At 45.3% G+C, this 25,000-nt stretch overlaps 1 protein-coding gene across 3 annotated transcripts in view; it reads left to right on the top strand.

Moving 5' to 3' along the window:
* HSCB (HscB mitochondrial iron-sulfur cluster cochaperone) overlaps positions 1 to 25,000 on the top strand; it is a 61,343-nt gene that overhangs the window by 36,077 nt on the left and 266 nt on the right. For 2 of the 3 annotated variants that reach the window (XM_085879905.1, XM_085879903.1), the window contains 4 exons: positions 1,030 to 1,119; positions 21,850 to 21,991; positions 24,505 to 24,552; positions 24,668 to 25,000. The exon at positions 24,668 to 25,000 is cut by the window's right edge and continues 266 nt beyond it. In XM_085879905.1, the coding sequence (XP_085736031.1) occupies positions 1,030 to 1,119; positions 21,850 to 21,991; positions 24,505 to 24,552; positions 24,668 to 24,762 (375 nt within the window). In that variant the 3' untranslated portion in view covers positions 24,763 to 25,000. The remainder of the gene's footprint in view (positions 1 to 1,029; positions 1,120 to 21,849; positions 21,992 to 24,504; positions 24,553 to 24,667) is intronic. The other variant, XM_085879904.1, reaches the window with a different exon arrangement.

Here is a 25,000-nt window from a genome sequence, read left to right as displayed (position 1 = left end):
CACACAGAGAGAGAGAGACACAGAGAGAGAGAGAGAGAGACAGACACAGACATTAAGAGCCATGTGTTGACTGACAGGAGAGGAAGTCTGTGAGCCATGAGTGGAGATTGGCTTGGATACCAGAAGAAGAGAGTTTGGTGAGCAATGTGGGATGCCAGACCATATTGAATGGTCACGGTATATCTTGGGAGATGGCTCTGATTTCATGTTTGACATTTAGAACCTCCATCCATTGTTGGAAAAGCAGAAGTAGCATGTTCAGGATTGAGTGACCTGGTCTAAATCCAAATTTATGGTTTGAAATCAGGCCATTGGAGAAGAGGAAGGATTTTTGGTCTGTCGTTGCATCTTTTTTATGCAGATTGGTAATGTTTGCTGATTTCCAAGCAGATGGCAGATGACCTCGAGAAAAGGAGAGAGTGAGAGTGAGAGTGTGACAGTGACAGTAGAGCAAGACCAGGTTTTGAGAAGCTTCATTGCGGGAGATGCCAATGGTTGCCGGCAATAGCCCGTGAAATGTTCAGCATCCACAAACTAATGCTAGTAGACTAGACGTCCGGTTTAATGTCCATCGGTGGGACGGTGCACGCACTTGCGTATGTATTTCTCTGCCTGTGAAACACCAGAGTGACAGCCTTTAGCTGTGTCGAGATTTGAACCCAGGTTAGACAGCTCAGAGTTGAGTGTACATATGTCTCAGCTGGTATTTTATATTGTTAATCACAAAAGTTTACAGTAAAAAAAATGTTTTTAATCATGAGTTCTAAAATTTCTTGTCTTGTAAACCAAATTGCATTGTACTGTTCAGCACTTGATAATGCTTAACACCTGAACTATATGGTGACATCGATTGTGTGGCTTTGTATTTTCGGTACAATGTTAAAGTGCAGAAAAACAACATGTTTGAAAATTTCCATGACGGTTTCTCAATATTTGATTCTGCAAACCCTTTTATTAAAGATTACAGAATGCAATGTGCATAACCTTTAAACTGTTTCCAACTTTCTTGGTCATTTCTCTCTTTTTCAGTTGGAGCAAACGTTTTCTCAACAACATTCTGGTCTCGTCAATAAGGCATACGACACTTTACTGAAACCCTTATCCCGAGGAATTTACATGGTAAGTGCAGGAATGCATGGAAACAAGTTATCACGAAGCAATCTTGTTAAAATACGTAATTCGGTGTTTGTCGGTCGGTCTGTCTGTTTATTTGACCGCGATACATTCGGTCGTTACTTATCCAATCTCAACCAATCTTGACAGGAGGACTAAGGGTCACTTTTTTTTTTTTTTTTGGTATACCTTGGTCGAGGCTCGTATGAGAGCTAACACACAACTCACAGCAAGGAGGCATGAGACAAGAGGGGCGGGAGTGGAAGGGACAAAACAGTGGGGAACAGACACATTAGGTGAACTGTGGAAGGGAGAGGGATGGGGATGGGACGGGGAACATGGCGAAGAGAAGATGGACATTTCAGGGACTTTCAGGAAGGAAAGCAGGAGAAATGAAGGAAGTGGGCTTGGGTGGATTATCGGGGGTAGAAAAGATCGAGGATTTGGATGGGGGAAGATAAGAGGTGGTGGTGAACAGCTGTTTTGAAAGCCTGGAGGGAAGAATGGGAAAGAATAGAGTGAGGAAGTTTATTCCAAAGGCGGGAAAAAAGAGGAATCAAAGAGTGAAGATGAGCAGTGATTCGTGATTTTGGTAGTTTTACCAGAAGGGGGTTGTTGGCGGACCTTGAGCGCCCTGTGGAAATGTGGTGGGGACAAATCGCAGAGAGAGCAGGGGGGGGCAAGGCTGGAGAGGAGTCGGTAGAAGACAAAGACCACCGACCAACCTGCGGTGATTGAGTGAGAGGCCCAAAGACTCAGCTTCAATGCGGGAAATGCCGATGATCTTAAAAGCCCTGGTTTCGACAGCGTGAAGCCGAGAAAGGTGGGAGGCAGGAGCACCAGCCCAGAGGGGAGAGCAGTACTCCATCAGGCTACGGACAAAAGCTTTGTAAGTGGTCAGGAGCTCAAGAGGGCCGAGGAAGGACTTAGCACGACGGAGGATTCCCAGTCGGCGATTGGCTTTTGAGGCGAGGTTCAAAATGTGACTTTCCCAGGAAAGGTCATGGCAGATAGTGAGACCTAGAAGCTTGAAAGAAAAGACTTCTTCCAGAGGATTGTTGAGAAAGTGGATGGGGGGGTTTTGTAAACGGTCCTTTCGAAAAGACATAGTGAGAGTGTGAGATTTGTCTGGATTGAAAGACATGTTCCACGTGTTGGACCAGTTTGTGATTTTATCCAGATCTGCAGTGAGCGAAGAAGCTGCTGCTTGTCGGTCTGAGGGATGACAGATGGTACGGCAGAGGGTGGAGTCGTCGGCAAAGAGAAATAGAGGATTTTCCAGAGAGTCCGAGAGATCATTGATGAAAACCAGAAAAAGAACAGGGCCCAGAACGCTACCTTGAGGAACTCCAGCCTGCACAGGAAGAGGGAATGAAAGAACTCCATTTCGGGCCACACGGTGACTGTGACAGGAGAGGAAGTCTGCGAGCCATGAGTGGAGATGGCCTTGAATACCATGGGAAGAGAGTTTGGTGAGTAGGGCAGGGTGCCAGACTGTGTCAAAAGCACGTGATATGTCCAGGGATACGGCTCGGATTTCCTGTCTGGCATTGAGGACCTCCATCCATTGATGGGAGAGCAGAAGCAGCATATCCAGGGTAGAGTGACCTGGTCTGAAACCAAATTGATGATTGGAAATCAAGCCATTGGAGAAGAGGAGAAGAAGAACCTGACTGAGGTTGTGGCGATTTAACTCCCCTCCCTCCCCAAGAGGGGTTTGCGCCTTGCACAAATTCCATGTTGAGGTGTTTTTTTTGATGTTGAGTTACATTTTTAAACAGTCACTATTATACTGGAAGAATTCTGGAGGAAACTCGACATGGTTAAGGCATTATATACTTATCTCTCCATTCTTCTGAGGGGGATGCAGTCTCGACTTCCCAGGCCTCTCGGGAAGGGGCAGCGATCTTTAGCTCACAAAGCTGCTTACATGAGTCTTTACGCATGAATGATGAATCCCATTGTCTGTTCGATTTTTCGAGTTATGCTGAGATTATACAGTATAAGACTATATTAATTGTTTTTAACATATCTTGGGGCCTCTCCCGGCCATGGTTTCAAGTGTGATATTGCCACCAACACCTTTACGCACCATCTATGACCTTTATTTGATGCATAACCATATTCATAAGGTTCATTAGCGTTGTTTTATACTCACCAGCGGGAAATTTTGAGAAAATTTGACGTACTTACGCATGGGCGGTGTATAGGCTAACAGTCACTGGTCCACACACCGATTGGTACTCCTATAACCAGTTATCCAGTTCGGTTGAGTTGTGAGCAACTTCTGGTGACATTCATGATCAGACGTCTCCAAACATCCCTATCCTGCACTCCTTTCCGAAGCTCTGGCAGAGACCGTTTGGTTGCAGCCTTTATCCCATCCTTTGGGGGTGTGTTCCATCACCAATCAGCTTGCTATCGCTTGTCAACCATTTTGTGGAGTGCTTGCTTAAAGTGCTTAAAATCAAGCGAGTCATTTTGGTGAGTGTTCTAAAAGCTGATTGGTAATGGAACACACCCCTTCTGAACACGTCGATCTTCGCAGTTGACAAGATTTAATATTTTTGAGGTTTAAATAAAGACTTGCCTTTTCACTTTCCTTCTTCACTGTCTGCAGCAGTTTCATCGAGTCCTCTTATTTTCTGCCAACAGAGTGGTATCATCAGTATACCTTAGGTTGTTGATATATCTTCCTGCAATCCTGCCTCCAGCCTCTGTCATCAAAGTTATATTTTTCATCAAAATTATTCTTACTACAAATTGATAGGTCAATTCCGTCCAGTGATTATGGCATTATGATGATATTGACACAGGGGCTGGCAGGATGGATTTGAGCAATGCACACACTCCTCTAAGCTGTCTCGCCTGAGTTTGAATCCCGACCCAGCTGTCATCCCGGCGTTTCACAGGCAAGGTGATTCGTCAATGTGCGCCATTTCTCGGATGGATGTTGAGTTGGCGTCCTGTCTGCCAGTATTAGTTGATGGACTTTAAAGATTCCACGGTGCATTCATGAAGAGTAGTTGAGTTATCGGCGGCATCCTGAACAAATTATAAATTCCTGCCTTAACCTTAGTCCTACTTCAGACCTTGCCAGCCGGTTCGTGAAAGACTTGGGCCAAGCCTCTCCCAGCCAACATCGCAATTCACTACTGCTTCCCATCTTGCCCACATTAGAACCAATACAAGGCCCAATGCAGTGTCATAGGCCCAGTCCTATTCCTAATCTTCATCAACTATCTGTCTGACTCTGGGAAAATCCTATTTATCTCTTTCCTAATGAATCCACCTTCTGCTGTAGCATCCCTCATCTTTCAGATAGGCAAGCAGCAGCCTCTCCTCTCTATCTGCAGACCATGATAGAATCACCAGCTGCTCTGACACTTGGGATATGTCGTTCAATCCTGACAAATGTCACACTCTTGCGTCTCTCCAAAACGACCGTCTTGCGAACCCTCCCATCTACTTCCTTTACAATCCTCTTGAAGTTCAGTCATTCATACTTTTTGGCTTCACTATCAGCCATGATGTTTCTTTGGAAAACCATATATCGAAGTTGACCTCCATAGCCAGGTGACGACTGGGCATCCTTCTCATGCAAAGTCTTTCCTTGGCCTATCTTCACTTTTATCTACCTACAAGGCCTTCATCCTCAACTTGATGGAGTACTTCTCTCCCTTTTGGCTGGTGCCCCTGCCTCAAACGTTGCTCATCCTGACTGTCAAAGCAAAATCCTTCAAAGTCATGAGTATCTTCCACTGTGAACCTGAGTCTCTGGGCCTATCACTTTCACATTGCAAACAGATATGTGGTCTGTCTGTCTTCTACCGCTTCCCTTCTGGTCTTTCTCGACCTGCCCTTTCCGTGCTCTCTCTCTCCCCCCCCCCCTCTTCCCATACATGTTTCTGCAGGATGCACACAGAGTGCTTGCAATCTTCTTCTGGTGAAACTCCCAAAATCCAGACTCTCTGCTCACCTCGACTTATTAGTTCTTTTTTTTTAAATTTTACTCACCTGTGGAATTGAATTTGTCGGTTCAATCCAATCCCCTCCAGTGCTTCAAGATAGCTGTTCACCACCATTTCAGGTATTCCTCTATCCATACCTGTGATCCAACGTTTCTACCATCATTTAACCTTCCCCACATCCACTTTTTACCAGGTTTCCATGTTACCGGATTTCCCCCTGCTCCCTCGCCCTCTTCTTCCTTTTTTTTTCTTGTTATTTGTTCCATTGTATTTTTAGACCTCCACAGTCTGTTCAATCTCACTTTTTCTCTCCAGTGCTTCAAGCAGGCAGTGCACTGCCACCTTATGTCATCCTCATCCTCACTCACGATCTTTATTACACCCACTAACCCTTCCAAACACAACCACATTACTTGATTTTTTTTTTTTGGTGTCTCCTCTTCTCTTCTCTTTTTTTTTCTCTTTCTCTTTCTCTTCTATTCTCTTTTCTCTTCTATTCCCTTTTCTCTCTTACTTTCTTATTCAAATAGTCCCTTGCTGGCTGTGCCCAATTGTTTCCCCATGATAACATGATATAATGCAAAGGGTGAATACGATGATGGATAGAAGCAAACTCTCAGGAAGGAAAAACAGTGAATGTGAAAATACTTGAGCTTGGGGAGGTGTGGAGAGGGTTTATTAACGGGGGTAGAAATGATCCTAGTTTTGGATGGGGGACGATGTGAGATGTTGAATAGCTGGCTTGAAGACACGAGCCAGCTGGCGGATACTTCAGCGGTGGCGGTGGCGCCAGCCGGAAGGTGGTTCTGTTTTTGCTCAAGCTTTGGTTTAAACCATGCTGCCTGTGAATGCTGAAGCTTAAACAATGTCATGAGCCATTGCTTTCTCTTTAGCACAGACACATCCTAATGCACCTGCTTAAACCATTGTGTTTGCTGATGTCCAGTATATTAAAGGAAATTTTTTTCTGTTATATATATATATATATATATATATATATATATATATATATATATATATATATATATATATATATATATATATATATATATATATATATATATATATATATATATATATCTAGTTTCCTTTTGTGGAGTGTTTAATCATGGAGCCCATAAAACCATGCAAACAAATTTTCTCATTGCAAGGATATTTGTCGACATCTGACTGATGCAGTGTGTGGTATTTGGTCTTGGGTGGCCTGCACCTTTTGTTACATGCTCAGACGTAAATGTCATACAGGCCAAACACATGTAACTGTCTGGGTTGCAATGTAATGGATGATTTTTTAATTTTTTTAATCTCCGTTTGTATTTGTCTCATATGGAGGATGGGACACAAAACTGTCAAGGTAATGATTAGCCTCATTGTTGTGTTTTGCATTGTTGTATAAATTTTAGCTTTCATGATGAGCCAGCAGTACTGATTCTCACATATCCTCTTGGTTTCCTCAAAATTCTGGTGGGTTTTTAGTTGTGTTGAAAGGGCCCACTACATCTTCGTCTCCACCCATTACATTGACTCTGTCCTTGAATTAATTTTATTTTATTTTTTTGAAGATGTTTCCAACTTCCTCATTGAAATGTTGTTTTCTTCATTGCCTGCATCTTCCATTGGAGAATAGTCTTGAATCAATAGTGTGTTGATTGTGTTTTACTTGACTTTGAGATGTATTTTTCTCTCAAATGGTTCGATTGGTTCATTACAGCAATTTTGGCACTTTGTCAAAATAAGATGGCAAATCTTTTTTTTTTTTTTTTGCATCCTGCAAAGGTTACTCAGATGTTGTGAGAGATATTATAAGCATGTAGGTGATGATCGAGTGATGAGTGATGGGATTTTTTTTAACGTTTCCTCTTTTGAGACCTCTCCATGATACCAGCACACCGAGCATGAAAGGTTGCTCACTGTCGCTCATTATAATCCTGTGATCTGCCGACACTTCCTCTCAAGGAAAATTGCTTGGAAATCTTTTCTCGGGACTTAATTTAGTTTCAAAGTATTTTCCGTTGTTATCTAAACATTGAACTTGAAGTGACAACAGGTTTTGTTTGATGCAACATCATTTCGTTTGAATGAGAGCTTTGTAAACTCAGCAAAGTCGGCATAACCCTGAACTCACCACCACCTCTTATCTTCCCCCATGCAAAACCATGATCTTTTGTACCCCCGTTAATGCACCCCAAACTCACCTCCTTCAAATTCTCTGTTTTTCTTCCTAAAAATCCCTGTGGTGTCCATCTTGTTTACCCCATGTTCCCCGCCCCATCCCTCTCCCTTCCACAGATCTCCTGATGTCTCTGTTCCCCACTGTTTTGTCCTTCCCTCTCCCACCATTTTTGTCTCCTGCAACCTTTGTTATACATTCTGTTTGTTAGCTCTGAAACGAACCTCGACGTTGTCGACAAAAAAATAACTCCCACTTTAAAAAAATCGGGCTCCAGAAGGCAAAACTATTGTCCTTCTCAGAGTGAAATGTTTTTGCCTTTGGTGGGTGTCAAAAGCCCTCTTGTTTTGATGTAGGTTGACGACAGTCTTTTAGCTTGTCGTCTCTTAGCGTCGTGTTTATTACTCGGTAAACTTTTATTGCTTTTTGACCTGATGGCATGCTCATTGTAGTCTGATTTGATTGTGGTGCTTGAAAGCAACTACCCAGCTAACAAGGTTATGGGTATTGCAATGCAAATGTGGCTGCAGCAAGGCTTGAGAAGGTAAATATTTCAAAGAAGACACACACACACACACACACACACACACACACACACACACACACACACACACACACACACACACACACACACACACACACACACACACACACACACACACACACACACACACACTTTAAGGCCATTTCTTCCTGCAAGAGCAGGGGTTAGCCTTATGGGTCCCATGACAATCTTCTATCATGGCTCCCTTTTTGAGGCAATGATTTTTTTTTTTTTAATGGCCGGATGCCCTTCCTGACGCCAACCCTTCAGCCACCTCTTATGACATGCAGGGATACGGTGAACCTATTCTAAACGGGCACACGCCGGGTCATCCCAGCGAGCTGGTACTCATTTTGCCGACCTCAGAAGGATGACAGGCTGAGTCAACCCCACCTGGTATTATTTCAATGGCCGAGCAGGATTTGAACTCGGGACCCGAGGATCCCAAGCCCGTCACCCTAACCATTAAGCATTTCAAAGAAAATTGAAAATTATAAATTCACTATTTGAAAGGTTCATACTTTGAGGGGTAAAAATGCCTCATTTTGTCAGTGAACTTGATTTGTGAAAGGTAAAAGTGGTATTAGCAATGCACTGTGGCAGAAAGATGCACAAAACAAAAAGATGATGAGCAACAAAGAACAAGATACAAAACAAACGATGCAGAACACATCAGTCAACATGAGTGAGAGCATTTTTTTTTTCTTATTCTTCTCACTTAAAGTTACCTCTGCCACCGGAGGTGGACAGAGGTTGTGTGTTCACCACTGTTTGTCCATTTGACTGGAAGCAGTATATCTCAAAAAGTTACGGACAGATTTGGATGAAGCTTTGTGGACAGGTTGGTTGAATGACAAGGAACAATTTATTCGATTTTGGTGAATATTTGGATCCAGGTCCTGGAGTTTTTAAGTGATTCTTCACCATTGAGAGATGGGGCAAAAAATGATATGCAGCATGATATTAAAAAAGTTAAGGACGGGCTCAGACAAAACTTGGTGGATGAGTTGGATAGGTGATGAGTACAAACAGATTTGATTTTGGTTCAGGTCCTGATCCAGATTCGGCCTATCAGTGGGATACAGAATGTAAACTGTTCAGCTTGGTGGAGAGACGAGCTCTCCTAAGTACCGTTCTCGTTACCTCCACCACTGAAGTTGCCTTAAAACTGGAAGAGCACTCTTCGACGTCATGATATCGCCAGATATGCCACCGCCCACATTATTATATCATTATGCATACTTGTACCAAGTTTTATTTCAATCCCTGAACCCAGATTCAAAATATTAAATAATTCTGGCTGCCAGATCATGCATCCGATCAGGTTGAAATTTAAAATGTCTATTACCCATGAGTATTAGATCATAATTGTGACTTTTCGTTTATTCCAACGTGGCTGCCAGACTATGTGACATTAATTATTTGTGAATACCCAAGCATCCCGAGGCTTGGGGAACATGTGGGTGAAGTTTCCCCACGATCTGTCAAGCCATTATGGAGTTTTTTTTACAGGTTTGTTCTTTAAAAAAAAAAAAGCTTCACCCACATAAAAAAAAATCATAAAAACCATGTGACCAATGACTACATCAGTGGAGAACTTTTTGTTCCTCATGGATAGGTGATCATACCTGTAAAATTTCGCCTCGATCTGTTCAGCCATTTCAGAGAAGAGGTTTTTGAAGGTTTTTATGTAAAAAAAAATAAAAAACTGCCGAACTACGTCACGAATGACATCATCAATTCCCCCCCCCCCCCCCGATACAATTTAGCTCGAAATGACACTCAAAATTTTTCATGCTGATCGGATAAAGCATTTTATGTATGCAATTATGACGTCATAACCAAGCCATCTATGATATCATCAAAAATCACACTTGTTTCCCATGGGGAGTACTTGACATGTGCGAAGTTTCAATTTTTTTCCATGAAGTTCAGGTGGGTATCAGAAATAGAGGTCCAAAGTTTTTTTTTTTTCCCCCTTCCTTTTTTTTCCAACATGGCTACCACACCATGTAACATATGATATAATCATCATTAAAACATGCTACATGAGTAGTCGCACCTATGGTGAAAACTTATTGTTAATCAGATAAGCAGTTGCAGAGAAAACGGAGAAAATTGGCATGGATAGACAACTCGGAAACATAATGCGACCGGCGACTTCGTCAGTTGAGGCATTAAAAAAACCTTATGTACACCTATTTGTAAATATCTTTTTCTTTTCTTTAAAAAAAAAATTTCATTAGTATTTTTTTAGCATCCAACATCCTATTTTATTTAAAAAAAAAAATAACAACTGAGCTTGGATCACCTTATTTGGTTCTATTCTCATTTTGCTCACATCTTCACACTGCAGTTTTCCGCTCTGGCAACCCACCGTAAAGCACTTGTATGATTGCCTTGACCTGCTCAGTGACTGCACATACATTATTGGAGCAAAGGTTGGCATGAATATGCAATTATCATTTTGTTGGCTTCAATGAAATGGCTGAGCAAAGAGAAAAATGAGTCTTTTATACTATTTTATTCTGTGCCAAATGGGATGATTATAATAACTTGTTAAACATTTACAAAATTTGGTTGATTAAGCAGATTTGGAGAAATTTGGGTAATTCAAACTTTCCCCATCTTCCTGTAGTTACACTTCCACTGTCCTATTAAAACTACCCACTCTATATCCAACTTTGCAGTAATAATCCTGTCCAGAAAAGTGACTATCTCATCGTCATAGTCTCTCAATTTTTTTGCAACTTTTATATTGTGATTCACATTTCTCTAGTTATGTTTTGCAAACTTTTAGTCTTCACATAACATTTTTGTCTAATTTGTACCTTCTCTTTGTACCTTCTAATTGTAATGATAAGTAACTTACAGGCAAGGGAAGGAAAGCCCTGGTGTATATCACAACATTCATCTTCATCAGTGATCTTTCTGATTCCCTGGAAAATCCTGTTTATCCCTTTACTGATTAATCCACCCTCTGCTGTATCTCTCATCCTTCAGACAGGCAGGAAGCAGCCTCTGCCCTCTCTTCATACCTTAGTAGAATCAGGAGCTGCTTCAACACTTGGCATATGTCTTTCACTCCTGACAAATACCACACTCACTCTGTCACTCCGAAAGGCCATCTGGCAAACCCTCCCATCTATTTCCGAAACAAAGCACTTGAAGAGGCGAAATCACTCAAACTGTTGGCAAACCATGTTTCTAAGATGGCCTCCAAAGGCAGCCACCGACTGGGTATCCTCCATTGTGCAAGGCCTTTCCTTGGCCAATTTGAACTTTTGACAACCTACAAAGCCTTTATTCTCAGATTGATTGAGTATTGCTCTTATGTGCTCGTCCCCCTTCCTCACACCTCGCCCATCTTGATTACGTGGAAAGCAAGGCCCTCAAAATCAATGGGATCTCCCGTGATGAGGCTCAGTGTCTAGGCCTGGTACTTTTGTATCGCAGACAGATTGGTGGCCTCTGTATTCTACCACCTCCCTATTGGTCCTGCACCCAATGCCCTCTGTTGGCTCTGTCCCTCCCATGTTTCTGCATGGCACGTATGGTCTGCTCGTAATGCTCTTCTTAAACTCACAAAATCCAGGCTCACTGCTCACCTCCACTCATTTACTCTTTTTCTCTCACCTTTGGAACCAACTTCCCCAGTCTGTTCAGTCCCATTCTTGCCTTCAGGCCTTCAAGACAGCTGTTCACCACTAATCCACCCTCTGCTGTCCTGTGTCTCGAGCGGCGGCCCGCCTCACATTGACCGGTCTACTGCATGCAGTGACCGGTCCGTGGTACAGTCAGGCTCGTGGGGACGGGTCCCTCCTATGGGGTGTGCGGTGCTACTCTGCCCTAGAAAGGGGTACCCTGTTGACGGGTCCTACTCCCCTCCCCCAGAATATCTCCACGGTGCCTGCGATCCACTGCATGCGGCATGGCCTCCTTAGAGGAGACTGTTGGGGTCGGCGATGGGTATTCTGCCGGCAACCTCAGACCCCTAACCTGGGTTGGCCGAGCCGTGTGTGGTTAACCACTGGGTCGTTGCGTGCTAGATGCTGCCGGCCAAACAATTTCATTGGGCACTGCACTTCTTGCCCGCCATGCCAGCAGCGCAGATCTGGTGGTCTGGATCCGAACACTGGGTCAGTGCCAGGGGACGTCCACTCCGGTGGTTTGGAACGTTAGTCCCCGGTGATTGCGTCATCGTGGTCAATGGCAGAAATGTGTTTGAGTGTGGAGAGGGGAGGACAACGGGCCAGGGCCTTTGAGGACCCTGGTGAGGGAGATGCCTAGCCGGTGTCGACCCACCCCCCCCCACCAAGGCTACGCTCTGTCCTGTCACTGCCTCAGGTCACCCCCCCCACCCATGCTCATGATGTCTTCTACCTCAAATGATCCCATTCCTGAGAACTATTTTTTTTCCCAAGTTATTGTGATCCCCCCCCCACCCTCTCATTCACCTCTCCATTTTTAGCTCACCTCGACTTTAGTCAGGTATTTGAAAAAAGGTATTTGCTCTTTTCTTGGAAACTACACACACAATTTTGATGAAAGTTGATCACAATATTGTTCACCCATGATGTACCAAAGTTTATTGATTGCATCAAAATCTGCGCTCATTAAGGGAGTCTACGAGGGTGGGGGGGGTGTTCTGACCCCCCCCCCAATAGATATTTTCTCTCTTCTCCAAACTACATACAGAATTTCAATGAAACTTGACCACAACCTTCACCACCCTTGATGTTCCAAGTAATCTGGTTAATTATGTATTGTTACGGTTGTGGAAATTCGCATTACACCATAAAGGGCCCTCAGGTGAGATATCTCCATAGGTACATGTGTAGTTAGCCCAAACCCGTTGTATAGAGGGAATTTATGTGATTCATCCGGGCTGCGATGCTTTGAGTAGGCCATTTTTTCTTTTCTATCGTTATTTTGAACCAACCACGTCTCAACCGCCATCACACAACAACCACCTTAACCACCACGCCAGCCATCGTCACCAACTACAACCACGCTCCAACCCGCAGAAAACAACCACAACGCCAACCCTCACCACAGAAGACCCTCCACCACCTTCGCCTTTACCTTCACGAATTCATCCCACATCATCGCTTCCACGGCCATTCCCGCACCACCTGTGAACACTGAACGTCGGGCTGTCTCGGGCCCGTTCGGCGATTGGTGCCGAACGCACCGAGCCGCGAGCGCGAATGGCAGCCTTTCCGAGGGGAAAATTCGGATCAGAAACTCTTCACGCCCACTTCTCCTCCGTCCAATTGGCGAGCGCGGGGCAGCTTGGCCCCGCCTCCAAGCGTGTGTATGTGAAGTCCGTATATGCAAATTTGAGGATCAGGAGAGGTTCACGCCCATTTTTGCCCGACCAATGGCTGACTGGGGAGAGGGGGGGCGGCGTGGCCCCACCTCCAATCGCGTTCTGATCCTAAGGTTTGCATATTGGCTGCTCCTGCCACCTATAAAAAGGCGAGCGCAAGGCGAATCAAGCGAGTTGGGTTTTGGAGTTGCTTGGAGAGTGTCGTCAAGAGGTTGCTCTTGGGGGGAAAGGAGCGTTGCGTTGGCGGAGTGGAGTCGAGTGCGCGTGGTGGAACTGCAAGCAAGGGAGCTCGGGTCCGAGGCAGGAAGGACTGCAGTCGGCGATGTGGTGTACTGATAGAAGATGCTTAGCAGGCAGACACGATGCGGGGGAACAGTCGAGCCGGGCTGTGTTGCACAAGTGCGAGCGCGGGCGTACTTTGCCCGCGGCTCTCATTTATTACGTGTTCAGCACACTCACGAGCCGGGCGACTCCAGCATTACTACAACGCCTCAGGCGGCGCGCACACCTTATATCCCTCGCAGACCCGATGACCACGCCGACCCCTCCTCCCATCATCATGCCCCGCCCTGCATGCCCGCAGGCTACACCACACTCCTCCCTCCTAAAACTATGATTATTAAATGATCACCATCATAATAAGCATAAACAACACGAAGGACTACGGTATAATAGTAGACAAGGCACAAAAAATGAAAACAGCGAAGTATAACAGCACATCACATCATATAATGCGTGAAAGCGAGCTAATGGAGCTGCCACGGCCAGGTTCCGAAGACGGAGGTGCACACAGCACCTCCCAAACTCTGGCCGCGTTACCGATATGAAGCAGCAAGGCGAAAAGCACAGCAGCCCTACACAGCGGAAACGCCCCCAGGCGGCTCATGCTGACATGGCCCTCGGCGAGGCCGTGGCGATCTTCCGAGCAAACCTCCCCTGGCACCATCAAACGCCTCCGGCCCACCTCCCCCAGGCAAACCTGACGCAGATAAACATTCCGAGGCCGGAAGCCTGCTGTCTGGAAGCCGTGGCGCCAGCGCCAGCCTCGATTGACCTTGGATGGGGGCGCTGAACAGCGCCGCTGGCTGGACGCATCCAATGCTCCAAAACAACCCACGCACCACAATCAGATGAGACGCCAACGCCCGTCTAAACGACCTTGAGCGAACACAGAGAGCTGCGCCCGCAACCAGAGGTGGGGGTAACGCCGACCAGCGCACCAGTCTTGGCTCCGAGTCGATCTCCGAGACCCACACGGCAGTTAGACGGTAGCAATTCCATTTAAACCACACTTCAATCATAGGCTCGTTATAAATCACTACGAACATCATTTGAACCATTGCAAACTCATTTTCCCGTACAGCGCGTTCTTTTGATAAAATCCCAACACATGACAAAGCAACTACCCGCGGCCCGGGACAATGGAAGGCCAACCCAACCTTTTTATTCGCCACCACCGCTCCCAAAGCCACCACATCACATTGATCATAATACAAATCCCATTGATTGATCTCCGCCAAACCCACTCTTACACGGGAACTGCTGGCATTTATTTCAACAACGTTAAACTGCATCACTATAGCAAGGAAAAACACATATGCAATGAACAGCAACCCACAACCCACATCACGAGTCCGTCTCTTGGTTGTCGACTCGATGTTGTGACTCGCGACTTCCTTTAACACCACGGGCTCACCGCAACCTGTTGAAGCTGCCCGAGCAACACCGGCGCGCATTGCCTCACGAACGCTGCCGAAGCGCCGGAACTCATCGCGAGAGCTGATACGGCTCTCGCCGCTCCCGAACCGTACATCACCGCCGCAGGCAGCAACGAACGGCCGCTCCCGTTGCATCGACGCGGCTCCCGCCGCCAGAACCTCGCCCTCGGTACTCGACGAAGGCATCGAAGAGAGCATTGACACACCTGGAGGTACGAACCGGAGATCCAGCCCGAGGTGCGCCAGCCAGTCCCGACCCAAAAGGGCGGGCCCCTCCCCTCGCACCACGAACACCGACAGCCGGGCGCATCGACCTCGGTAGCGCACTGAGACGTCGGCCCTCGCAAGCGGTGCAATCGCTTCACCGGTGTACGTGTACAGCTACAAGGCCGTCTTTCACAGGCGAACACCGTGAAGACCACGAGCTGCCTGCTAACCCATGACCGACACCGCAGCCCCGGTGTCCACGCAAAACACGGTCGGCTCGCCATTCACTTCGACCTCCACCGTGAACGGCGTCGTCATGTCCGAACTAACGGAAAACAGACTCAACCGTGGTTGCATCTCCTGCTCCGGCCCGCCGGCATCGCCATGCCCGGGTTGCAGGCCGATCTCCAGGTCACTGGGGTCCTCCCGCACCTCATCATCCAAGACCCCAACGGAGGCCCCCGCCATCCGACACACACGCTTCAAATGTCCCACCTTGTGACAATGCAAACACACGGTGTTCTTATACGGGCACATTTGTCGCAGGTGCGGACCCCCACACCCCCAGCACCCCTGGAAAGCCACTTCGCTCCCGGTGCGACCGTGCTGCGGTGCCCGCCCTCGCCCCGCACCGCCAGGCGCGCGTGCGACCTGCGGCACTTGAGTCATCGCGCGGACTCCGGGCTGCGCGACCTGCGGCACCTGCGCGGTCACCGCGTGGACCTCGGGATCAGCCGACATGCCCCAGCTGGAGCTACTCATTACGTCCTGGCCAGCGATGGTGCGGACATCCGTGAGTGTCTGCTCGACAGACGAAGCAGTCCCGACTGCCGAGTCGAATGTGATGTCTGTCAACCGCAGGATGGCTGCTACCATCTTTGCGTCTCGCAGACCAGAAATAAAACGATCTCTGAGCCGTGCCGGACGCTCCTCTGTCGTGAACTTGCAAGGCACAGCCGAATGCTTCACCCGTGCCACGAAGTCTGCAACGCGCTCCTCGCCACCCTTAGCGAGGTGATCGAACTGGAACCGCGTGAGATGCAACGACTTCTCTGGCAAGACTTCTCTCATCTCGAGCAAGATCGCCTTGCGTTTCTCTTCATCATCTACATCATTCGCGCGAAAGTAGAAACCCAACTGTTCAGAAAACAACTCAAATTCATCTCCCCCGAAAATGGGTACACGCCCGTGCGCCGTGCCCCGACCTTCTGCCATGCTCGTGCTGGCGAGACCCTTGGCTCCGTAGCCTGGAACCGCACGGGTTATTTGCCGCCCTGCACACGCCGATCCGAAGATCCTCGTCAGCCAACTGTGGTGTACTGATAGAAGATGCTTAGCAGGCAGACACGATGCGGGGGAACAGTCGAGCCGGGCTGTGTTGCACAAGCGCGAGCGCGGGCGTACTTTGCCCGCGGCTCTCCTTTATTACGTGTTCAGCACACTCACGAGCCGGGCAACTCCAGCATTACTACAACGCCTCAGGCGGCGCGCACACCTTGTATCCCTCGCAGACCCGATGACCACGCCGACCCCTCCTCCCATCATCATGCCCCGCCCTGCATGCCCGCAGGCTACACCACAGGCGACGAGGCTGCGGTGTGGGGGATCGCTCGTCTCGTCGCGGGACCCAAGCCTGCCAGCCATTCCCCTCCCCTAGGGCATCAACAATTCCCCCTTTCCCCCGCGCTGAGATAGTGCAAAAGGGGGCCCTGTTCCCACCCCACCCCAAACGTCGTGCCAACGAAACCCACCAAGGGCCATGGAGTCGGGGCACAGCGGTGCGGCCACATTTGCGGCTTGCCTGCCAACGCGTCATGAGGACGCGGGTAAGACCTCCCCGGTCTCGCGGACCTGGCCGCTCCTCTAGGTCCCGCACACATTTTCACCTACAGGCCTGTCTGCCTCCTTGTCTGTGAGGGTGGCTTCTTTCTTTTGCTTTTGTGTAAATGTGTGTTGGCACCATCTGTGAAGTAAAACTGTATAAGTGTTGCCGTGTGTGCGCGTAGTCGGTTTTAACTCTTACATTTGCTTTATGTGCATTTTGCTTCTGTATGGCTGTATATACGTGCTTTCGTGTGCCACGGAATAAAATGCTTGCTTGTTGAACTGTGCCCGTTTCGCTCCATCTTTTCTCCATTTGAATCTCCATCCTGTTTCACGTAAGGGGTTCGTAGTGGGTGCAACATCTCGGTAAGTAATCGGAACCGTCGAGGCCGACGATAACACCGCTCGGTTATCACTGTAGCACGGAACGGACCGTTAAAGCGGTTCGTGTCCGGAGTCGGCCTGTGGCGTGGTACGATCGCCCGGTCGACCATTCGCGCAGGTACTTAGGTAGATCGAATTTGGCGAGCAACCCTATCCTGCGCGGGTGGGCAATTGGCACGATCGTGGTGAGGTTAAACCCCCACCCGTGACTAGCTCCCGGCATTGTTCCGAGAGGGTCACGACTGAATTGTCCGTCCAGTGGGCGACGTGCTGCGATTCGAGTTACGTAGCCATTCGCACGCCGGCGGGCGCGAATTCACAACTATTTTTGTGAAAAATTTATGGAGATTAGCAATCCAGCACATTTTTGAGAAGCTTGTGGCATCAGGAATATGAAAATCAATGTTTACATTTGTGCAGATGCCTGCGTAGCCACCATTTTGGATTTTCAAAATGGCCACCATAAAATAATTGTTTTCAAATATCTCAGCTTGTTATTGATATAGAAACTTCTTTATAAATGCTAAACTGATGTTTCCATGCGCAAGGAATCCAAAGCTTATGTCAAATTGATGATTATGAACACCAAAAACAGATTCTCAAGTGTGGCCACTACAACAGAGCACTCTGTGCACACATCCACACTTGGATGGCTCTGTGTGAATTTGCTCGAGAACAGTTCTTCACAGAGATGCCACAACTGAAAGAAATCTGCTCGAAACCAGCAAATGAATTACAGGAGGCCTGCGGAAATGCAGATTCTGGGACAAGTGATGGAGCAGTATGCATCAGAATTGCTAACACTCAACTGCTTCAAGTCTTGACCAGCGAAGATGTCATTCAACAGCTGAAGAAGTGGGAAACTCAGAAATCATCTAATGCTATGTTCAAGTCATTGATGAATTACCTCCACCGGGTTGAAACCATCTTGTTCTTTGTTGAAGCATCCAGAAAAGCTGATCTCGTTCTCCCTCTGGAGGCTGGAGAAGCACTCAGCAAGCTGTTTTTCAGAATGGATCGAATAAAATGCAAACGCCTCTGGCCATGGTACATTGCCGACATGCACAAAATGAAGACGAGCCATCCGGCAACATGGCGAGAACTTCAAGATGGAAATGTATCTGTCACCAACTGTGAGATTCCGTTCATCTCAAAAGGTGCAGACAATGCCTGCGAACATCTGAACAAGGTGTTCATTCTGGCCTCATTGGCATTTCCATTAATGCAAATGCTCGGCAGTGGTTTTTGTTAGCTTCTCCAAAGATGTTGTGCCTCTCCACAGAGTTTAAAGGACAGTTTCGGCTTCAAGTAAACAAACCAGAGGAACATCATGATGCATGACCCACTGCTGTCAGAAACGAACATTAAGCTGTTGACAAAATCAAGGCTGCAATACTGAGCGATGTGAATCCCTTTGCTGTTTAAGGTGATCAGCTATACAATTTCATCGCACATGCATGTGCACGACAAGAGTTTGTTCCACAAATCTTGAACATGGATAACACCGGACAGAGGCTTTATGATGATTATGTCACTGAACGTATCAATGGTGGTGGTGTTGTTTGCTTTTTCACTGGTTGCCAGACACTAAGATGTACATGTTTGGCAGCAAGAAACAAACTTTCAAATTCCGTGACCAGACAGTTGACCTAAAAGAGACCAAATATCTCGATGGTGGGCTGATGGTTCTCACCAGGTCGAGCAGGGACATCGATCAGAAGAATGCAGTTGGCAACTATGAGTTCACATTGACTCTGAGAGCACCATTTGCACCAGATGGCTTAATGCTGCCATGCACTGACAAGTCCAAGTGGATGCACAACCTTGAGAAGCTGGCAAAAACAGAGGAAACCCAGGAACAGACAGAAGCTCTAGTGGCCAAAGAGCAGGATGATGACAGAGGTCCTGTATCATCGTCATCAAATCAAAAGATCGCCATTGTTGATGGAATGGTGCTTGTCCAGAAGATGACAAATAAATCAAGGACAATCAGCACAGTCAAATATCTAGCCCAGTGTTTTAATGACTGGCCCGTGAGCTTAGCAGCAGGGTTCAGTGAGGTCATCATGGTCTTCAATACATACAAACCTGACTCACTAAAGGAGGAAACTAGAGAGAGACGATAACAAGGAAAAGCTCCTATACAGTATTAGGTTGCAGATGACATGAACATCAAACACATCCCACTGGCACGGTTTCTATCGCACGAAAAAATGAAAGCAGATTTGACAGACTATCTCGCCAAAGCAACCTTTGATTAAAACAAAATCTCACCTCAGTTGGTCTTCACATCAGCATCAGGTCATACCAAAAGCAACAAAAACATGCACTTTGAAGACAACAATCATGAGAAGGCTGACACATGGAGGCATCACAGCAGTGTCCTGATGCACAGCTGGTATTCTTCACTCCTGATACTGACATCTTGGTTCTGGCTGTGGCAAACTATGACAAGCTCTGCAAAAAGACATCTATTTTGATGGTATCAGGTACATTCGAAATAGAGCCAATCTGGAGAGCTTTGGGCAAAGAAAAGGCACAAGCTGTACCTGTATTCTATGCATTCACTGGAGCAGACAATGTTGGAAAATTCTCAGGAATAGTCAAAACAAAATGGTTTCAACAGTATATGAAAACTGAAATTATGCACTTGGTCAGAGCACTGATGAAACTACCAGAGGAAGGTGACCTAACACAGGAGTTGAGACATATTGGCCAAATTTGTGTGCTCAACCTACTGTCCCAAGGGTATTCACATAGCAAGTATCCCTTATCTAAGGTGGTATCTGTTTTGTAAACACTGAACTGAAAGCAACAACTTACTTTCTATACTCGGTGCAGTTGAGGAACACATCCAACGTGTGTGGTTACAAACAAAACAGAGTATGGTGCCAAGCTAATGTTATGCAGCAGCAGCCTTTTGACCCCCTGAAATTTGGTTACTATCAGGACAAAAGTGGCCAAATACTGCCAGTCACCACAAAGGTTCCTCCTGCCCCACAAATCATCGTCGAGTTGGTCAGATGCCACTGCAAAACCAACTGTTCTACACAGAAATGTTCACGTAGAAGGGATAACTTGCCTTGCAAAGAACTATACTTGCAAGGCAGAGAATGCGAAAACGATGCAGACTGTAATATTGAATATGATACAGAGAGTGATGATGATGTGTCAAACTGAGATAGGAAATACGTCGAAACGTATGCTGTTGTCATTACCAATAATTTGAGTGTGCATTTTCTCATGAAAATACAAACATAATTTCACAAACGTCTTCTTTTCTTGATTTTTGGTGTTCATAATCACTAATTTGACATAAGCGTTGGATTCCTTAGTCCTGGAACCATAGGATTAGCATTTAGAATGAAGTTTCTATGTCAATTACAAGCTGACATATTTGGAAATTCCTATTTTATGGTGGCCATTTTGAAAATCCAGAATAGCGACTATGCAGGCATCTGCGCAAATGTAAACATTGATTTTCATATTCATGATGCCACAAGCTTATCAAAAATGTACTTGTTTGCTGTCTCCATAAAATTTTAATGAAAGTGTTTTTATTGACAGGGAAAACCGGATTAAAAGTTTGTTCATGGCATGACATAATTCAGGGTCCAAGGGGATCTGCAGGGGGTTTGAGTGTGTTGCTCCTGATCCAGGTGAGATTCAGAACAGGTGGTCCTATATTTTAGTTTGGCAATTGGTTTGTTCCTTTTATGTTTCATCCCCACGTTCTCCTTCCTCTTGTTGTGTTTTGTTCAGCTTGTCTGCAGCTTGTGTACCCCATGTGTTCTCCTCGTCCTCCTCTTGACCTCACTCTCACTTCTAGTCTGCTGTTGCTTTTTTCGCCTTCCATCTTGTTCTGCTCGATTCTGCTTTAGCTCTTCCCTGAGCCTCAACCATGTAAACAAAAATAAAAGCCAACCAACTTTTCTACTCTGGAAGAGTAGTTTTCTACTTTTCTACCCTTAAGCTGTTGGGCTTCACCATCATTGGAGGTATCTTTTGGAGAGATCTCATTGCCAAGCTGACTTTCAAAGTTAGTGTCAAACTGGGCAGTTTTATGTCTGCCAGGGTTTTCACCAGTGGTCCCAAATTTAGCATTCTTATCGAGAACAATCGGTCCGTGAGAAATCCTATTGCTTGGCCACACAGGGCTGGTGCCAAAGGCTGCAGGGCAACCTGATAGCACAGGAGCACAAGCCAGACTTTTCTTGATAAAAGAGTCCTGTGCTGCCAATGTTTTTCTAAAACTCTTTGTCAGATGCCGATTGCATATATGATTTTGGAGACAGATGTATGCCTGAAAAAAAAAATGCCCTTCTTATTGGCTTTAAAAATGCAGTCTATTATAGATTATGACTGTTAAAATCTATTGTGTTGTTTACTTTGCAAGCTCACTGTTACATAATTTTGTTTTCGTTCAGCCAAACTAGACGTGCAGGTTGCTCCAGCCAATTTGCAAGGAAATGACAGAGAGAGAAAAAAAAAGTTCCATGATTGGTGCTGTGTGTGTCTGGTATATATTTTATAATGTTTATGGACATTTTAGTGTTGTTAATGTTTTTCTGATTGCTGTTTTTCAGTTGGAACTAAATGGGTTGTCAATTGAAAATGGCAATGGTGATGCTGATTCTGAATTTTTACTGGAAGTAATGAAGTTGAACGAAGAATTAGATGCTGGTTCCTGTGAAGACGATGTGACTAAAATTGGGAACATTGCTGGAGGTAAGACTGCTAAGATATATCTTTCTAACCACTGACTGATATTAAAGATTAGCACCTTCCAGGTGACGTAGAAAGCTGAAATATTGTGAGCCGATGGACATCGAAGCTGGTACACCAGAAAAATTCACAAAATCGTTGGACAACATCCAAGAATGAAAATATAAATAAAAACCGTATCTTGCCAAAAGGTGACCACATGTGACTTCTTTAAGGTCACACTGAGGTGAATAGAGCTGCTATCCACCAGGAGCGACTCCTTGAGGAATATCTGCCTACGAGAGATTCCGATGAGAATCGTTCTACAGAGAAATCATGAAAAATATGCGTTTTCCTCATAACGTCACCAAATGACGTCATAATGTCTCAAGCTTGACATATCTAGAAAGCACTCATCGAGGTGTTCAATTTGAGGTACTACACGATATGGTTCCTAAAACTTGAAAATTTGACCTTGGGGTCAAATATGTTTGACCTAAGGCGCTAACCATGAAGGTCAAGGCCAATCGCCACCAAACATTAATCAGCTGAGTGCCAGACCGTGAACTATATTCCCATGAAGTTTGAAGACTATCCGATCAAAATTACTCAAAAAATAAGGGTTTTGTCGATTCCCCTGATTTGCGACAAAGTGACCTTGACCTTTGACCTTGACCTTCAAAATTTTATGTGCTGAAAGGGACCTCTATAGTCCTCTGATATGCGAAGTTACAAAAATTTCCAATGATAACTGTGCTCTGCTGAGTGATTTATACGTGATTACAGACAAACAAAAATAAAAAACATATGAAGGTCAAGGCCAATCACCACCAAAAATTAATCAGCTGAGCGCCAGACCATGAACTATATTCCCATGAAGTTTGAAGACGATCCGATCAAAATTACTCAAAAAATAAGGGTTTCGTCGACTCCCCTGACTTGCGACAAAGTGACCTTGACCTTTGACCTTGACCTTCAAAATTTTATGCGCTGAAAGGGACCTCTATAGGACTCTGATATGCGAAGTTACAAAAATTTCCATTGATAACTGTGCTCTGCAGAATTTTTTTTATACGTGATTACAGACAAAAAAAAAAAAAAACATACAAGCTGACTAACATATCTTGCAAAAACTTCGTTTTGGCAAGATAATAAATGGGGAAAAATGCAGGTGAGTGACCCAAGACGATAGGGGGAGCACGGTAATTTTGTGTGCTGACGGACATCGAAGCCGATACACCAGGGAAAATCACATAACTGTCACAAAGCATCCATAAATGAAAATATAAACAAACACTATCTCAGATCCACGTCCAATCCTTTATCCACTGAATTAGTCATCGAGATATTCTCTAACTGTGAGAGCATAATATAATGGTACACCATCTTGTTGCAGGATTGCTGAAAAGATAGCTGAAGATAGCAGGACAGCTGATTCTTAGTAGTAAAGTTGAAAATAGCAGGATAGCTGAAGATAGCAGGACAGCTGATTCTTAGTAGTAAAGCTGAAGATAGCAGGATAGCTGATTCTTGACCATTGAAGACTTCAAAACAGCTGTCAGGCTTTTATGACCTCCAACCCTCAACATGGAAGAACATGTCCAGAAGAACATGGAGAAAAATTAAAATTTATGCAGAGAATGGAGAGAAGCATTCAGATAAATTCTGACTACGTGCATAGGGACTTTGTGGCCACTCTGCATATGATCAACTAACCATGATAAATAAAGTTTGATGACTAAAACGTCACAGGTCATGTGGTCGGAGGGCTCTATTGGATCAAAGCTAAAACCTTTAAAAAAAACCTCCTTCTGTCTAACCGCTAAATCAATCGATGCGAAACTTTAGGTATACCATCGAGTACCCATGACGATAAAAGTTTGATAACTAAAGCTTCATCGGTTCAGTGGTTTCAGAGGAAATAATTTTTAGAGGTTTTCTTTCAATCCAATATGACTGCCAAACCACGTGACCTGTGATGTCATTGTGATCACACCTTTTTCCGCATGGGTAGCGATGATATATTTCAAGTTTCACTTCAATTCGTGGAGTGGTTCCAGGGAAAAACATTTCAAAACTTTTTCCTTCTATCCAATATGGCTGCCACCCCACGTGAACTATGACATACTTAACAAACTTTATTCCTCGTGGCTCTCATTTTTGTAAGCGCTCACAGTTAGAAGTGGTGGTTCTTGGGATGGACTAGCCATGAGAAATATAGTTTTATTAAAAATGACTAAATTGGACGGCATCGTGATCGCAATGGGTGGCATGGGATGACATCATCATTTGAATATGCAGCATGGGATGGCGCGGTCATTGTAACGGGTGGTGTGGGATGCCATCGTCATTGGCACGGGCGTCGTTTGGTACCCGGCAGAACTGCTCGCAGTTATATATGGACGTTCTAGTTATTTTTAATTCTTCTTGCCATTTATTTTTTGGTGAAACGCTCTTCTTTTTTTTTTTTTAAATAATGAATCGCACGATGGAAAATAAAAATAAAAACTCCATTTTTTTCCTGTGTTGCAATGCAGACAAACTCTCTGAGCTTACACAACAATTGGGTGATGCATTTGAAAGAGGTAAGCTTTCATCATTTAATTTAATGGTATGTTTATTACCTGGATTCAACGACGTTGTATTTGACCACAATTGGCGACATCTCCGTCATCGTCTCTCCTTTCCTTGTACTTGAAGGTGATTTCGAAAAAGCCAGAATACTCCTGATGAAGATGAAATATTTTGACAGTATTGAAGAAAGAGTCAGAGAGAAGCTAATTCCTAGCTTTTGAGGAACCAATCTTCTGCATTCTAGTCCTTGTTATCTGAACTCTGAGCTTTGGTATTTTGTTATCAATAAATTTGTGCTTTGTTATTTTTATTCTTGCACATAATGTATTACAATGGATTTTATCAGTAAAATGTTTAGAAGAGTGCAATTACTGTCATGGGAATTGACTTGCCATCATAGCTAATTTTGCTTTCTCTTTACCTTTGTCTCCCTATCTTTAAATATCAGCCACATCTTCC

Source organism: Eptatretus burgeri, chromosome 4 (assembly GCF_056783735.1).
Source record: "Eptatretus burgeri isolate ZD-2024b chromosome 4, Ebu_testis_v1, whole genome shotgun sequence".
Taxonomy (NCBI): Eukaryota; Metazoa; Chordata; class Myxini; order Myxiniformes; family Myxinidae; genus Eptatretus; species Eptatretus burgeri.
This window is presented reverse-complemented; position numbering and strand designations above follow the sequence as displayed.